General features: G+C 37.4%; 1 protein-coding gene across 1 annotated transcript in view; it reads left to right on the top strand.

The window, feature by feature from the left end:
• The window catches only part of LOC136039436 (negative elongation factor B-like), a 61,009-nt gene that overhangs the window by 28,872 nt on the left and 14,348 nt on the right, over positions 1 to 17,789 (top strand). Inside the window, exon 7 of the mRNA XM_065723184.1 lies at positions 2,289 to 2,470. Within this exon, the coding sequence (XP_065579256.1) occupies positions 2,289 to 2,470 (182 nt within the window). The remainder of the gene's footprint in view (positions 1 to 2,288; positions 2,471 to 17,789) is intronic.

The following is a 17,789-nucleotide window of genomic DNA, read 5'->3' on the forward strand; positions in this document are numbered from 1 at the left end:
TTTTTAGTTTAACTTGCAGTTTTGCTTGAAGCAAAGGGTAAAGATCAGACGCAAAGAGTATAGCATGATTGCAAAAAGTCGAATAAAATTTTGTGGAGCCACATATATTATAACGACCATGATAAAAATACCCACATTCATCCAGAAAAATCAAATCTAAAAAAAAAATCAGACAGATGGAGACTACAGATTCCATCGGTATATTTTCAGATACTTATGTCTTAGCTCATGGCTGCGAATTTGTGCCAAGCGTTTTAGACTTATAATATAATTTTGGTGTCTGTAAATGTTTGTGTGCCTCTTAATAACCCATGCAAGTAGTGGTGGATTATTTTTGATCCATCACTGGATCATACTGTAATCAGTTTTGCCAAATATGGGGTCAAACAAAAAAGTCTTAGATTCAAAAGGGTGTGTATGTCAGCTTCTATGAACAAGGATTTGGCTCTCCAGAAACTATGCACCTCAAGGGCTGTTTGTAACGCAATATTCCATAGGGTATCTAGTTGCTTTTAAGCTGATTTTGTGGCTGTGCCATTGAATACAAGATCATTGTGTATGTTTGGTCGTTCCGCCAAACTGTGTAATTTTCAATCTCCTGGATGACTCACTAGCTACGTTTTTGAACTGGTGGAATAAGGGAAGCTTTCTGTCAAACATTATTGTGAGGTATTCTATTGCTTCCTTTTTTTGTAACAATGCCTTGGTTGACACGTAATATGTAAGGAGGAGTAGATCTTGCGCTATAGAAGGCAGTGGCAAACTGCTTTGATTATGACTAAAGAAAGTACAAAAATCGTATGATTAAAAGGTACTAAATTAAATGAGTCTGAATTTTAAGCTTGGTTAACCTAATATAGTTGAAACCCACCAATTGTTTGCGTGTTGAGGAACTGAGATTCATTTACTTAACAAGATGTAGAAGTTGTTGCTAATGTCTTTTTGCAGTATGAGCCTGGTGAAGATGACTTTGTTTTTGTCTGTTGTTCTTTGCTTTTACCACGAAGTTATTGGTCGTTGGTTATGCATTTGCTTCGAACTCTTCAAACTACCTATTATGTTTACTATTTACTATTATGTATTATATGTATTATTATGTATTATTATATGTATTATATGTATTATTATGTTTGCTATCTACTATATACTAGTATATTACTATATTTACATTTACTATTATGTCAGTTACAACCAGGATCTAGATATTCGGCTCTGTTTATTTGATTTCGCTACATCTCTATTGCTACTTTTTATTTGGCTTGTACTACTTCATATGCGGTATCCTCTGTGTTCTGCATGCGCAGTTTGCTTTAATTCTGTTGTAAAGAGAACATAAATTTTGGATTTGGACCAAGCTATTCACTGGGTGGATTTAAAAGAGAATAGATGGATACCAGCTAGGTTTTCAGTAGGTTACAATTCTTGGGACACATATGCGTCTATAATCGGGATAGTATATAGACTTAAAATTTCCTTGGAAAGAATTTTTGCAAATAATAACCGCATCAATACCCATCACATGCACTATCATAATATTTAAATTACTTGATTGATTTTTTGGGGGCAATGAAGTTAACCAGAGGCATTCCCGAAATTAGATATTTTTGGGTATCAAAATTAACAAGCTGTGGATTTATTATTTAGATCTGTAAAGGCCCCAGCTGGGTACCGAAGCATCAACTTTAGTTTTCACCGGTCTTGCTTTGTTTCTGCAGCTGATATTCAGTTTTGTTTCAGTTTTTCTGCAGTTATTTTCGTCTCTTCGCCAGTTTTGTCGAAAATTCTTTGCCGTTATCCAAATATACCATCTGAGTTAGCTTTTTCTTGCTTTTCTTCGTTACTCTACAATTGTTTTCTTTCGGTTCAATAGTCTGTATAATCTTTTATACTCTCTGTTTTCTTTCATTTTGTTTTTTCCTCTTTTAAGAAGAAATTATAAAACTATCTAGAACTTGCTTATCTTTAGTTTTTGGTAAGTTTGTCTTTAGTCTTGTTTATGTGTTAAGTCCGTGCAACAATTAAGAATTTCTCCAGAGGTAAAATTGTTCTATAAATTAAGGAATGGTCAGTGATCTTCACTTGCCCTCAAGTTAACAGTGTCTATCCGTTCTAGTTTCTTTCTTCTATTTTTTTGTCCTCCCGGTTTGACTGCTTCAAAATTGAAATTTAAAATAATCGACTGTTCTTCATCAGACTCTAGTAAGCCATCTATATAAACCCATAAGCTAAACTAGGGTAGGCGAAATTGTAATATTGCTAGTTGGTTATCTTGATTAATATCTTTTCAGGTCCGGTGCCGGATGCCTACACAACTTATATTTATGAAAATGATGTGGCCTATACTTTGGCAATGTACTATACTATGCAAACAGCAAAACAAAAGGACAAAGTTGGACTCATGCGTGTTGTGGGGGCTTTGGCACGATCGGATACTGATAGAGCATTTGAAGATCCGTTCCTTCATACTCTAGTAAGTTTTTACCTAACTCCGTGTCCTGGAGGTGTTTTGCTTCCAAAAAAGTAATGCTAAGCTAAACGACAACTAAAATTAAGCTTAATTGAACAAGCATTATCGCAAACATTGCTGAGCATTTCGGAAAACTTGTGCCGCTCTCACGGGCTACGAGCTTGCTCATAACGCTAAATGATAAACATAGAATTCTCTCATATCAATTTTTAGTAAACTGAGAAATCGCGAGATTGGGACTTGTCACAACAAACGATAGAGGGATTCCCGTTCTCCCGTTCTCTAGAACGGGAATAGTTTGCTGGACAACGGGCATTAAAAAAGCGCAAATATCCAAGTCTGAAAAATCATTTTTACTAAATAAAACAAGACACTCTCAAATACAGGACATTTCAGGAAAATTTGTATGCCCCTATTTCCCAATACAAAATAATCAATTATCTTATATTACAGTATGGGGTAATGGGAATAATTAAGAGGAACTAAGCAAGTAAAGGACGTTTGAGTAAATCCGTTCGTCTTGGATTAATTTGGATTAGTGCCGCGATTCCTCATAATCGTAAATGAATAATTGCACGATTTTCTTAATGCTTATAATAGGTTGTTTCAAAAGTTTTGTCCGATTTTATGGGGGCTCTTAAAATTGTAATATCTTACTGCTTACTTATTCAATTTAATTGAAATAGGCGCCATTGGACTCTTTGCATTTTTGCCAACGTAACGCAAGTCAATCAAATCCGGCGGTGTAAAAACTGAATGCTCGGGATTCGATAAAGAAAACGAGGATGTTTTTTTTTTTTTTTTTTTTTTTTTTTTTACCTTGTCTGGATTGGTGAGAGTTCTTAGAAGTATGGTGAGCGAGGCCGAACTTTCCGCTCAATTTGTTTAATTATTGGACAGTAATTTGTGAAGCGTGCGGATGGGTATTATCGTGGAGCAGGATCGGACCTCATCTGTTGTCCAGTGTCAGCTGCAGCTGACACAATTTTTGGTTTATTTCGTCGATTTCCTCACAATAAGACTCTGGTGTGATGATTTGGCCCGGTTACAGAAAGTTATATTGGATCACACTAGCCGCTGACCACCATACAGAAACCATGGTCTTTTTTTGGTGGGTTTGCGTATTTGAAAAGTGTCTGTGTGGCTCATCAGTGTCCAACTACAGTATTGTACGTTTCTTGTAGTCATAGGTATACACTTTTCATCACACTTGACAAACCGATCCAAAAATAGATCGTTTTGGTTGCGAAAAAGCCAAGAAGGATAGACCTTGAAACTAGTCCTCGAAGCCGTGGACTAGCCATCGTAGCCATCGTAATTTCCCCATGAATTACGATGAAATGTTATGCTCTTTCTGAATCTGGATTCCGTTTTAGCGTATCACAATCCCACGAAATGCTACAAATCGAAACCGTTTTCATATAACTTGCATTATTTTCATCCTGTTGTAAGCTCAACTGACATATCAGTTATGTGCTTTTAACAGAAGACTTTTTGACGCATCTGCGCATTCGCCTGTACTCTCTAGAGGAAAATGTTTAGAAAACGTAAACAAAAAAAGTGAAAAACATAAGATTCAATTGAAAATTGCTTGCTACAGTGTAGTGTAGATCCAGAGTATGCAATTTTGATGAAATCTTCTATGGCGAATTCAGGCAAGGAAACATATGATATCGGAAGGTACGTATGATATTGGAAGTTTCAGGTTTGGCCTAATAGGCTGGAGAAATCTCAACGAAGTCGTATCTTAGCTAAGCCTTTGAGATTAGTCTAGCTTTGCCTAAATCTAGAATACGCGATTTTGATGAAATCTTGCATAGCGAATTTATGCACGGAAACATAAATAAGCGGAACTTTTTGCGCAAGAATTCTTGATGCTACACACTAAATGAGTTAACCTTGTATTACAATAAAACATAATGACGCTAAGATGGATTCCTGAATGAATCTCAAGTTATAGGACAGCTTATTTGGAAGGAAGTTATGTGGTAAAATAAGGAAACCATACCAACTTTTATTTGGGATTTTACCAAGGGACGACAAAAATTCTGTGTTTTCACTTTATTCAGTAGCTTAATTATTTTATCAATTTAGATTTTGTGTTTTGTTTAGTTTATTCCATGGTATCTTTATCTTTTTCATTGAAAAGTTGCTTCCAATCTTCCACTGCAGTCTATGATGAAGAGCTCCACCATTCATCGTTAAAGTGGGGTCCTACTAGCTCTTCCCTATTTGAGCACATGTTTTCTATATCTTTCCAAGCTTCAGCTTCAGGAAAAGCTTTCACAATATCAGGCTTTTTTGGTCTCCTCATGCTCCTGTCATCGTCAAAGAGCGGCAAAGGAACAACATATAATTTATGTTTGAATCAGCCTTTTTCTGGTATGATTGGACATTTTGCAACAGCCAAAACCTCTGTAAGATTAGGCTGGTATTTATGTGCTTGATGTTCGATGGGCCAGCTCCCCTGGCTGTCATGTGGGATACTTATGATTTCTTCCTGAAAACATAATTCTTTCCTAACTTATTGACCGTACCCTAAATAATTGCTTCTGTCTTGTTTCACACTAAAGAAGTCATTATTCCATTCACTATACTCCTCAGTTCTTCACAATCTTCGGATAAATTTTACAATATTTGAAGGATTTTTTTTTTGACAAGCAATGTATATTTTTGGTCCTTCTTTTGCCTTAACAGCATCATCTCCTTAGGTTGCTCAGTCGTCTAGTATTCGTTTTCAGAAAGTTCCTCAATGAGATTGTCTACATCAATGCAAGCAGGACGCCACATAATCCAAAAATCGTGCTTAAATTTTGCCATTCTGCCTCTCCTAGTAAGGTTTCTGGATGTCATAAGACTCCTCATAAATTTCTTTTCTATTATCTGGTCAACTGTCAACCCAGTTCACTGTCTTTCTGAGTGAACTGTGCACTATCTTTAATCGAATAAAGCCCATCAACGTCACCCTTGGTACCAAAAAACATTTTGTTAAGCTCTGTTTGAAGGGTAACTGTTGTACTGCAAATTGAACAGCAGTTTTTAAACCCAATTTCCTCCAACGGATTTCAGAAAACATCTTTTCTCAGCAGGGGTGGATCTAGAGCAAAATTTTGGAGGGGGCAATGTAACAAGGATGCCATTAATTGACAAAGTTGTGTCAAAAAAGAGTGAAAAACAGAAAAAAGCAAGGAACGAGGGCCCCAAAACATTTGGGGGATCCTCCATCCCTCTTGATCCGCCAATGTTCCTCAGTAATTTTTGTAGCTCTTGTCGCCTTTCTGCAATTTTTGGCTCCATTGCAACTAAAACCCGTGTAACTGAACCAGAAGCAACTGAGCCCTTTAACTGAACCCTCAGACAAATAAACCCCCCTGCAAGGGAAACCCCTTGAAACTGAACCCTTGTGAATCTGAATCTTCGTGCAACCCAACACAATCTAACCCAAGTCCTGTATAACTGAACCCTGGTACAACTGAGCATCCATGTTACTGAACCCCGTGTAACTCAGTGTTTTACAATTCTACAAACGTGAGGCAACATCATGGGGTAAATGCCAACAATTCATTCTGTTTTGTTGTTGACGCTGGTAGATTCCAAGATAAGAATTTGAGGGAAATTTTACAAATACAGTTAAACTCTAAACTGAATAGATTAAAATTTTACAATGTAGAAGATGGATAGAACATTTTTAGGAAAATACTTTGTGAAATCGGTGATGGTGTCTTAGGGTAGAAAGTTATAAACGCAGCTAGGAATAGTAGTGAAAATGCTTTATGTTGAATAAAGAAGGGGACGGGCTTGACGGGTTCATAGAGAGGAGGAGACCAGAACCTAATTTGCACTTAACTGAAACAACAAAAAGAAAAATGAAATGAACGTGGATTTTTCGTTTAATACGTGCATATTGATACTTTTACCATAAAGTCATAAATTTTTTTCATTTATTAAAGTAAAATAGCAAAGAAAAAATGTAAAATATACTTTGTTTTCAGTAAAGTGTAAATTATATTCCGGTCTTGAGACGACATTGGGGTGTCAACCCTATTCATTTCAATTCCTTTTCGTTTTCAGTTTGACTCGGCTGTTTATTGTAATTTCTGTTTGAAACTAATTGATACTTTTTCAACAATTATTAATCCTGGCACAAATAGCATGAGTTCTAAATTTTAGTAGTTGAAAATATGTTTCATAAGATGCATAGAACGAATATTGTCGGTGAGTTCTAAATTTAAATGATCTGAAAATGTGTTTCATAAGATTCATAGAACCATTATTTTCTGCAAGTTTTACCGAAATGATCTTTATCGAATTGAAAAAAAAAGTTTTTCGAGTTGAAAGTAAGGAGCAGCGCTAAAACTTAAACCGATTAAAAATTATTACATATAAGAAAGAGGTTTCTTCCTCTTCAATAACTAGAAAAGTCTTCCCCCCGCCTTAAAATATCTATATACTTCCCAAGAGACGGGATGTAAACAATGGGCAAAATTCATAGCTTGCAGCCCTTCCACCGGGGGTTGTGGGGGGTAAAGTCACAGTGTTCGGACTCGCCTATAAATTCCAATAAATTCCTATATTTTAATGCACTCCTATAAAATGCCTATATTTTGGCTAAAATCCTATTATTCCTATTATTCGGCTGAAGAGCACTAAGAACATTGCTCATGATTTGCAATTTTCTGTCTTTTGGTGTAGATTGATAATTAATTACAACTGTTGAGCTTTTTGAACTTAACTAATGCTTTGTGTTGGGCTTAGTAAGCTGCTTTGCCTGGGCTATGCTGTTGTGTTGACTTAGTAGCCTATGTTTTGTTTTTTGTGATGTTGGGCCTGTCCGAAATGAGCAAAGATCAGTATATAGGCTAGTAGTCTCTGCTTAATGAGACTGGAGTTCTTGCGACTTATGTGTTTCCTGGCTGAACGTTGGCTCGCTGATGTGAATACGGCCCAGTTATTCAAATGGGCTAATCTAAATAAGTTGCTAATCGAGGGAAGTATAATAGAAGTGCGCTGGGTAGGCTGTACGCTACATTCTGTGATCAATCTTTCCTTTATCTATCTGGTCTTTATCCCCTTCTAAAGAAAAATGATTTTAATCAGATTCGGACTTTTTATTTCAGATATTGTAAATTTTTACTTTATCTCCCCCCTTGGTATAGCAATGGTAAGATAATTTGTAAGTTTGATGTCCCTGATATAAGTGCAAAGTTGGCCCTCCTGCATGGAAGATTGTCGGAATCAGATTTTTATCGTTTATCGCCTCATCATTCTTTGGTCCGTCTTTTCGGTTAATCTCATTGTAGCATAGTTTTTTTTATGGCACTTGGTATTAACCAAGTGACACATAGCAATCGCAAATTCTGTCGGTCCTGGTAAGCTAGGACGATGAAATTTGGCAGGCATATCAGGAACTGGACCAGATTAAATTAGAAATAGTCGTTTTCCCGATTTGACCATCTGGGGGGGGGGGGAGTTTGGGGCCCGTTAATCCAGATAAAATAGAAAAATGAAGTATTTTTAACTTACGTACGGTTGATCAGAACGGTTGTTTTAAATCCCGACTGGATCTGGTGACATTGGGGGAGTTTGGAAGGGGAAACCTAAAATCTTGGAAAACACTTAAAGTGGAGGGATTGGGCTGAAACTTGGTGGGAAAAATAAGCACAAGTCCTAGATACATGATTGACATAACCAGAACGTATCCGCTCTCTTTGGGGTAGTTTGGGGGGGGGGTTGATTCTGAAAAATTAGAAAAAATGAGGTATTTTTAACTTACGAACGGGCGATCGGATCTCAATGAAATTTGATATTTAGAAGGATATCGGGTCTCAGAGCTCTTATATTAAATCCCGACCGGATCTGGTGACATTGGGCGGAGGGGACCTAAAATCATGGAAAACGCTTAGATTGGAGGGATCGGGATGAAACTTGGTAATTTATGTGACCAGGCATCCCACGCCATCTACCACAGATCTGATCCCGAGGACTTCCGAATCCTATATTTGGCCTATATTTGGGCCCGGGAAATCCTATAAAAATAGGACAGAGCCTATAATTTGAAACAGACCGACCTGTCCGAACCCTGAAGTCATCATCAAAGACATAGTTATTAAATCTTTCGACTGAGCTTAACATAATGACTATCTCAAAATTTTGATTGGAAGACTTTAAGGGAAAAAGGGTGTGAGAAAGGGGCTAGCTGTCCTCCAACATTTTGGATTACTTAAAAGGACACTAGAACTTTTGATTAAGAATAAAATGAGCCCTCCCTGAACTTCTAATATCACAGGTTCGATACGATCATCCCCGGGAAAAACAAACAACAAACAAAACAAATATATCCGCATCCATGACTTCGCTTGTGGAAAAGAAAATGTAAAATCCCACATTTTTGTGTATAGGAACTTGAAACCTCTACAATAAGGTTCTCTGATATGCCGAGCTAGTTGGTGGTATTTTCATTAAGATCACTTAATGTTTTGTGGGTGTTTCTACCCTTTTAATAAAATTAGGCACCATTTCTCAGGCTTGTAACTTTTGATAGGTAACGTGAAACTTAATGATTTTAAATATCCTTAGTAAGCATTTCAATTTGATTCTTTTGACGTATCTACCTTTATCAAGACTGAGCCGCATCGATCCTTACATACAGTTCTTTACCACGACTTATTTGATAACATCAATCAGTAGATTTAAGTGGACTGGAACCTAGTGACTATTTTAACCCAATAAGGGAGCTGAAATTTTATCAGAACTAGACCTATAAAACAACAATCAGATTTCTAAATCACGTAAATTTTCCAACTTGTATGATCAAAAGGCAAAAAAATTATTTGATATGAATAATTTTAGATTTTATTTCTAAAGGTAATAATAAATAATTCAATTTGAATCAGCTTTGGGCTATCAGAGCTGTTGGGTTCTTTCATATTTTTCTTTGTTTTCTCCACTTTTGGTTTCTTTGTGGGTTGCCGTATGCCTTTTCAAATTTACCTTTTGAGAAAACTTTTTCTGGCATAGGTCACATTCATAAGGTTTTTCGCCGTTGTGAGTTCTCGTGTGTAAAATCAAACCTATCTTTTGAGAAAAATGCCTTAGACATACTTCACATTCATAAGGTTTTTCTCCATAGTGAGTTCTCATATGCACAGTTAATATTTGCTTCTGAGAAAACTTTTTTTGGCATAGTTCACATTCATAAGGTTTTTCTCCACTGTGTGTTCTCATGTGTGCGTTCAAAGTTGGCTTTTGAGAAAACTTTCTTTGGCATAGTTCACATTCATAAGGTTTTTCTCCATTATGGGTTCTCATGTGTCGAATCAAACTAGACTTTTGAGAAAACTTCCCTAGGCATAGTTTACACTCATAGGGTTTTTCTCCATCGTGGATTCTCATGTGAGCATTCAATTTTGAATTGTGAGAAAATCTCTTTTTGCATTCTGTGCACTCATGTAGTTTTTCTTCGTTTTTCACGGTCAAACTTTGCTTTTGAGAAAACTTCTTCAAACAGGCTTCGTGAGGAACATTTCTCTCGTATGTTTCAATTGTATCAATATTTGGGTTTAACTCGTTTGCCACTCTAAGCTGGAATAACTCTCCTGTTAATTTTTTTGATGGGAGTGCCAGGTCTCTGTCTGCAAGGGCCTGCTGCTCAATGCGGACAGAATGGGGAAATGAAGACAACTTTTCTGACTCAACAATATATTCTCGTGCCCATTCTGAGGCGGTTGCTAAGGATGGCGAAACTTCAAGGCAATTTTTGCTTGTGATTATGTTTTCCAACTTTTGTAATCCACGGTATTCACTTGGATGCATAGCGAATGCAATAAGAATAATCAACTTATAAAGTAGCTCATAAATAAGGTCCATATATGCATAAAATGACGTCAAATATGACGTAATACCTAAGTGCCTTCGAGGGTGCCTTCGTTTATTTGCTGCTAATTTTAATGGCGTCATTCATAAGTAAAGTTCCATGCATACCTAACATAATGTAATTTCATACCCAGTTTATTATTCATGGCAATGCTCTTGGTAAAAATTAGTACTAAGAATACCACAAACAGCCGCCATATTGAATTATAGTAAGGGCATAGCCGATGTGTTCAAAAGGCAGATAGCCGGACACAAACAACTACGCTAACAACTACAAGCACAATGTTTATATAGGAATCAACTGATTTGATATAAGTTTAGTTCTTACGTTGAATATGGCACGTCATGGCTGTGCTTCGTTGTGCAAAAACGCAGACTGAGGAAAAGATTCGAACGATAAAATAGGAAAGGTAGGCCCAATGTTCTTCCCGTAACCCTAGGCTAATTTTCCAATTGCATCCTGTATTATAGACATGTCAGGCCACCTTTGCCTTCTAAAATTTTACGAGTGAGGTAAACGTTCGTCTCATTCTTCCTAGGTAAGTCGGCTTAGCCTAAGCAAAGTAGCCTAAGCCACCATGAAAAATAGGCTATATTCAACTAATCCATTTTAAACTAGCTTTCTAATTTACAATCTGCTTGAAATGATAGGTCCTTAGGTCGTTAAATAATTCAAAGACCAATATTTATGCTTAAGACTCAAAACTGTAGTTGAAGATTCAGTCATGACTAGGCATGTCTGCTTGATTTGCAGGCAAATGGGTTACTTAGATTTTGGTAAAAAAGGACAACCTTCAGCAATCTTTCATTCTTCATCCACAGAAGATGTCCTAATCATCTCTGCTTTATCTTTCACTATAGCCCTAGAAAGTGGGATCAAACCACACATTTTGTATAGCCTACTGTTTGAAATGTAGTCAGTCAGCTGAGTACTGAAACCAATCTGTAGGCAAGTTTCTTTAAGGTAAAAAGAGTGGGGTATTGAGGAGGGGGCAGCTTCCCTCATGTGTCCTACGTAATGATTTATGTTTGTTTTAAATTTTTATGTTGCTCCTTACTTTCAGTTGAAAAGCCGTGTGTTTTTAAATTTATCTGAAGTTTAAAAGACGACCTTGAATTGTTCAATTCGCTATAATAGGTGATAGATATTTTTATGGCAATTGTACTGATAGTACAATAAAAGTAGGAAAAAAAAGGTAGACCTTGATACAATTGCAACAGAAATGGTTTTTGTTACCATTCAATAGAGAGAAATATGTTTATTAACATGTCAAATTTGCGTCGCTACCCCGAGACAAAATGGGTTAAATTAGCCTATCTCTTAAAGTGCGAAAGAGGGGCCAAAAAGCTAAAATGTTTATTTCGAGGTAATTTATAGGATATTTCTTCTATGGGGCTATTAAGGTTATATAAAGCAAGAAGAAGGTAAAAAAGGGTCCATCCGGTGTGGTACACAGATTTTTTTTCAACCCCCTTCCTTGGAATTTAGAGTGAGAGGAGTAAACTCTAATAATTATCAAAATATCCCTTTTGAAAAAGACTTTTAACCTGCAAAACATCTTCAATTACAATATGACGGAATGTAAAGTACATGCTTCTTTACTAGAATCGACTACTTTTTGCTGAAACTCTAAGGTGAAAAAAATCTTTTGGTTTCGATTATTTTCACTTTGTTGAAAATGAGTGTACTTCCAAAGCATTGGCATTAAAGCCAGACTCGTCGTCTTCAGCTTCTATGGTATTGTTGTGGAAGATGCTTTTCCATGGTTTGCCTAGAACAATCCCGACCCGACATTTTGCATGGTTTTCTTTCTGAGTCACAGCTATTCGACGTACAGGAGGACTTTAGAACTATCAGAAGCCGCAATGGAGGAAGAGACACATCAGTCATCATAGAAACCAAGACTATTTCCCTGTACCTGAGTCCCCACTGAAGAGGGCTGAGATTGCTATTTTCACTCCAATTTTGGAGTTGATGGTAGACGCACTGCAAGTAAAAGTTTACAGATACACGTGTGGGAGGCAAGTCTTAAAGATGCACACATTTTGAGGATGTCAGGACCTTCGTTTGGAAGATACAATAGTGAGCCGCGTTTAGACTTTGATCACTCTTGCATCCATAGATGGACAATAAAGCACGCTCTCCAGCAGCAACCATCTCCTCCTTTGTACTCACCTTCAGGAAAGCTCGAGAACTTTTTTTTCTATCTTGTTGAAATCGCAATTGGTAAGAAACAGTAAAAGAACGTGTACATCAGCATCATCACTAACTAGCACTGTAGGAACAATGTTAGAATTCTCATCAGCATTTTTTAACGATCTTCAGAGTCGCCTTTCACCAAGCATGTGGATGAGCCTTGTGTCATTTTTCTTGTTAAGAGAAAGAACTTCGTTGCAAATTTAAACATGTGCGTCTTTAGTTAAACGCACCTCCCTGCCGCTAAATCTCACCCGTTTAATTTTTGTCTGATTTTTTGTTGCAAGTCCTCCATATTATTTTTTGAACATAACTGTAGGGAGTGGGTTGCTGGTGAATTTTGGGGAAGGGGTTCTGGAAACTTTCAAATTTGTAGTTTTTAGGGTCATACTTACGTGAGTGGTTCTTCCTATCAATATGGAGTAGGTGATGTATCATTATTGGCTAGGGTCCTTAAATCTTTGACCTGAATTGCTATACCGCCAGATAAAGGCATGCATCCGATTCCACGTAGACAACTTATCCCAGTCAAGAAAGGGGCCCGTCAAGGAGCTATCACCTCTCCCAACCTTTTTAATAACTATGTGCTGGAAACACAAAATCTGTGTCAACTGTCACTGTATCTGTCTTTTTTAAACCTTTCCTTGATATGCTATGCTGCTGACATCCTAAACCTTAGTCGGACTTTTCAACGTATCACTGAAATTTTTGGAATCCTTGAAGTGGAGTATCAGAAAGTTGGGCTTGAATTTTTAACTCCTCCAAATATGATATTGTCCTGTTTAACTGGAAAACAGATTCCCTTGCTCCTTCGAACACGCTTGGATCTAACTCTGTTGAGCTTATAGATCACCTTTTGTATCTAAGTCTGCCCATTGCTTCTTCTATCCGACACACCCGAAAACTTCATGAACAAATCAGACGTAGAATCTCAGCAGCTTACGCTTCCATTGTATCTTGTAAACTTTGATTCAACCGATCTTCTAGCAAGTCTATATATTGCTGTTGCCCTTCCTCGTATTTTCTACACCGCAACCTTCTGGAAACTCCTAACTAAAACTGACAGGAGTAAAATCCGATCCATGTTCTGTCGCTTTGCCAAGTATCTACTTCATCTGCCCCTGTGGTATGGAAATTCACTCGCTATTGCGAAATTCAAGGTTGCTGACCCAGAGGCCGCCGTTGCCAAACGAATTGCGAAACATAATAGAAAAATAGATAGGAATTTAAATGATTGGTCCCACATTCTTAGGCAGTGATGATTGTGTTTCTCTTTTTCCTATGTTTCGTATTGTGTGTGTTTGATTTTGACAGGTTTTTCAATATTTTTTATTAATATATTTCTTGTAAGATTGTTTAAACGTTATTATTCTGCAGCGTGTATAGTATGTCACCATTTTTGAAGTTTTTTGCTTCTTTTTTGTTTTGTTTTTTATATTCTGGTTTCTTTCGTATTTTCTGTTTGCCTTGTATTTTGCGAAGCGTTTAATTGTTGTCTTTATTGTTTTATTATTTTGATTTCTTTTACTGCTCCGTCTTCTTGCTTTTGTATCACGCGTTTTCAAACAAATAAATAAATATAGGTCGACGACTTGGGGTCTCATCTTCTAGACTAAGATCCCTAGAAAATTTTTTTTGCAAACGAATGTCAAATAATGTTAAGACTATCATAGCCAAAAGCCTTGTTAGTTTTTTGGGATGCTTTGTCAGTGCTTTCCTTGAACTTGAAGTCGTAGAAAAAAAATTGGCTGAACACTGCTGAGCGGCAGCGATAAGCTGAAAAGGATCAAAAATTTAAATATTTTTCATAGGCAGTAGACATAAAAGAACAGCATTAAAAAGGCACTTGGAAATAGCACCACCCTTGGAGGGGGCGGGGGCGGCCGCTTCGGCGGCCAAAGGCTAGTGATGTTTGTAACATGTAAAACAATAGTACAATATTAAGCACTTTTTAAACAACGATTCCGTAATGCGAAAAAAGTTAATACAAATATATAAAAACATGTAAAAACACTAGGAAAGTGACTAAAAAAAAACACACTGCTGAACAGGAGACTGACTGTAAGGATAGAAAAAACGGGGACCATCCTCCCACCAATTATTTAGCTTTCTCCATACCGAGAGGCTGTCTGTACTCTACACATGCGTATCGATCCGAAGTAAGGTAATGACCATTTGGTAGTATCCTCATACCATCTGCGCGCATATACACTTTACTCGACATGGCCGACATGGCATTTTGCTCTTCTCGAACTGTGTAGCTTTTGAATTTTAAAGAGTGGATTGCCGTGGCACTCGCTCTTGGAATTAAGTTATTTTCTCATATCGGAATTTTCCTTAGATAGTGCAAAGGCACCCCCCTGCAGATTTTTTTTTTATATTCTCATTGTGCGTTTGCACACAGTATACCTTCGGACCTGCAAGCACACCGTGGGATATCAAGTCGCTCCCCATCTCCGATTTTAAAAATAATAACTTATTTGGGGTCTGGAGCTTCACGAGTTCCATGTAGATTGACTAGTCCCAGTTGGTATAGTCCATTCGAGAGCTAATGTGCTTACCATTTTCCAAATCGTCTAATAAATTTTTGTTTAACTTTTAATAATAATGATTCGGTAACCCCATAATAAACTTGAACTTGCCCCACCCCTGGCCATTGGAGCATACACACATTGTAATAAAATTCCAATATGAGTTTCTTGGAAATTTCTAATATGTTACTGTCAGCGACGATGTTTTTATTTAAAATGACACTTCGTTTTTTCTATGTAAAAGGACCATATCGGAGTCTATGATCGCGAACGATGTGAAATTCGGATCTGCAATGATTCGGGCACATTCTTTTTGGTCGGCCACAACGTCACAACGACTCCTATTGCACGCACTCTCGCACATCTTATCGAAGGCTGAATTTAAAATAGAGTTTAAAGATATCGTTTTCAACCTTCATTTTGCCTCAGATCGTTTACTGACAAAGGTGTCAATAAACGTCTTCATATAATGCTTTTGATCGAATTGGATTGCTTTATAAATCTTTGTAACCTTGAAACCGTTGGCCAGGATCCACCACAAAAAGTGTGACGTACAAGGATATTCTGTTTCGGGTGAAGGTTTGCAATAAGCTTTTGTTTTGAAGGTGCCCAGTGCATACCCCAATCCTCTACCAGATATAAATTATAGGGACTCAATGAATCCCTAGGTACTGGTCTGCTTATGCACGGAAACTCGGTAAAGTTATTTACCGACTCATAAAGTTCCACCGGCATTTCGCCATCAATTTTGAAAACCATCCTTGTGATCCACTCTCCTCAACTGTGTAAATGTTGGGGAAGTTCTGAACACAAGGATTTCCCAGCCATTTGTAATTCCTACACGACAAAGAGAAGTGAGACCGACCCTTTATCAGACGGATAAAGGGAGTCAATATGAAGAAAAACCACATTCGACTTTTTACCGGTGCCTTGTCCATTCGGGTTGGTTTCCAAGATACGACCCCCGTGAAAAACGTATCCTCTCAGCATGGGTCTCTCTATAAATAAGTGCTGATCCACGTCGGTGATCAGACCTATTTCTTATTTACTGATTAAATCTATCACGATATGTGGAGTTGAAAAATAATACCCCAATTCCAACCCAAATTCCTCGTAAATTTTGTCCGTCTTTTACAGACAATATCCAACAACGTCAATAGATCAATTGAAAGGTACATTTTACAATAATCCTCCCCATTTTTACACCCTCCCTTGGTCTAAACTATTTTAGCAAACACATAGTCGGCAGTGGTGCATTGACGATCGTGAAGTGAATAGTGGAGCCCTTTGATGGGCGGTCATTTTTCCTCACGTAGCCTCGAGGTGGGGCTGTAGTACTCATACGGGTATGTGCCCTTACACATTAATAAATCCTACATTTCATCAGCTGGAAAGCGCTGTTTAAGGAGGGGCTAAGTGTTAACATCACTACTTTGTACTTGAATGAGCTGACTTAGGGATTGGGGAAAGAAACTATAGGAATCTAAAAAATGTATTTAATTCAAGTACGTATTACCATTTTCCATTTGAATTCTAAGAGGAGTAACTTCTCAGATTATTTGGGTATGATGTCATATGAAAAAGACCTATCTACCCTTGCGCCACACACTTCACCTTTCTGCAAACATGTTAAAGCTGGTAATATGAATGTCAAATCATACTGAAAATTGTGCATGTAAACCAGTAGAAAGTATTGCTGCTTAACGATTAAATTAAACAATTTATGTGCCACCCCCCGAAATTTACTCCCTTCTGATAAAAATTGAATAACTTAAATGATCATGGTCGCGGACTGACATTTCCCCATTTTCCACAACAAATTTCACCTTGCAAACCCAACACATATCTTTATTTTTCATAGCTAACTCGTCCTCTGGTGATAGAGTCATTGGATAATTTACATTGCGCAGCCGCGGAATTAACTTTTTAGCTGTTTTATTAAGTGCAACAATAGTTGCGCCTGCACAATCTTCCCCACCCAATGTCACAATTACCTCTACCAATTGCATGGTATTACTTGAGTTTCTTTGAGCATGCTCACAAGAGACTGTGAAGGCTTCATGTTCTGTAACAGGCTTCGAGCTTGATGGATTGCACACGTCCATGAGTTTGGCTTCTAAGTCTAATTCCACCTTGTCGCTCTGCAGGAGTGTGTTCTGGAAATTCTTAAACCGGACTAACATGGGGAATTGAAAAGAAATTTCTCATTGAATCAGAGTCTTTGGCAGGCTCGTAAAGATGCCATATCCAGTGTTTCACCTATTCAATGGATGGAGCCCGACTGAATATAAAACCCCATTTTTTTCTTTAAGTTCACCCTCTTCATACTCTGTACTGTAACACTGAAATCCCAATGCTAATTTGGCCTTTCAAAACCATCTATCCCCTTAAGTGTTACAGTATGTTGGCCCTTTAAACAGCTAAAATAAACTTTAGGATACTCTGCCTCCTCCCCCATGAACTGCCAAATCATCCAAACGCGTGCTAGTAGCATCATATTTCCAGGATTTATTCCCTGCGGTGAGGACTGAATACTTGGATCATTCTAAGCCCGCATCGAAACGGAAGTGTTGTACACCTTGACAACCTCTTAAATTGGCATTATATTTTACACTCCCCTTATTCCTCCCACCTCTTAAAATAAATTCCTTTTTAAATTTCGTTACATTAACATCTAAATTTTATGTAAATAAAACTACAAACCCGCTCCCACTTTCATTAT

This window comes from Artemia franciscana, chromosome 19 (genome assembly GCF_032884065.1).
Source record: "Artemia franciscana chromosome 19, ASM3288406v1, whole genome shotgun sequence".
Lineage (NCBI taxonomy): Eukaryota > Metazoa > Arthropoda > Branchiopoda > Anostraca > Artemiidae > Artemia > Artemia franciscana.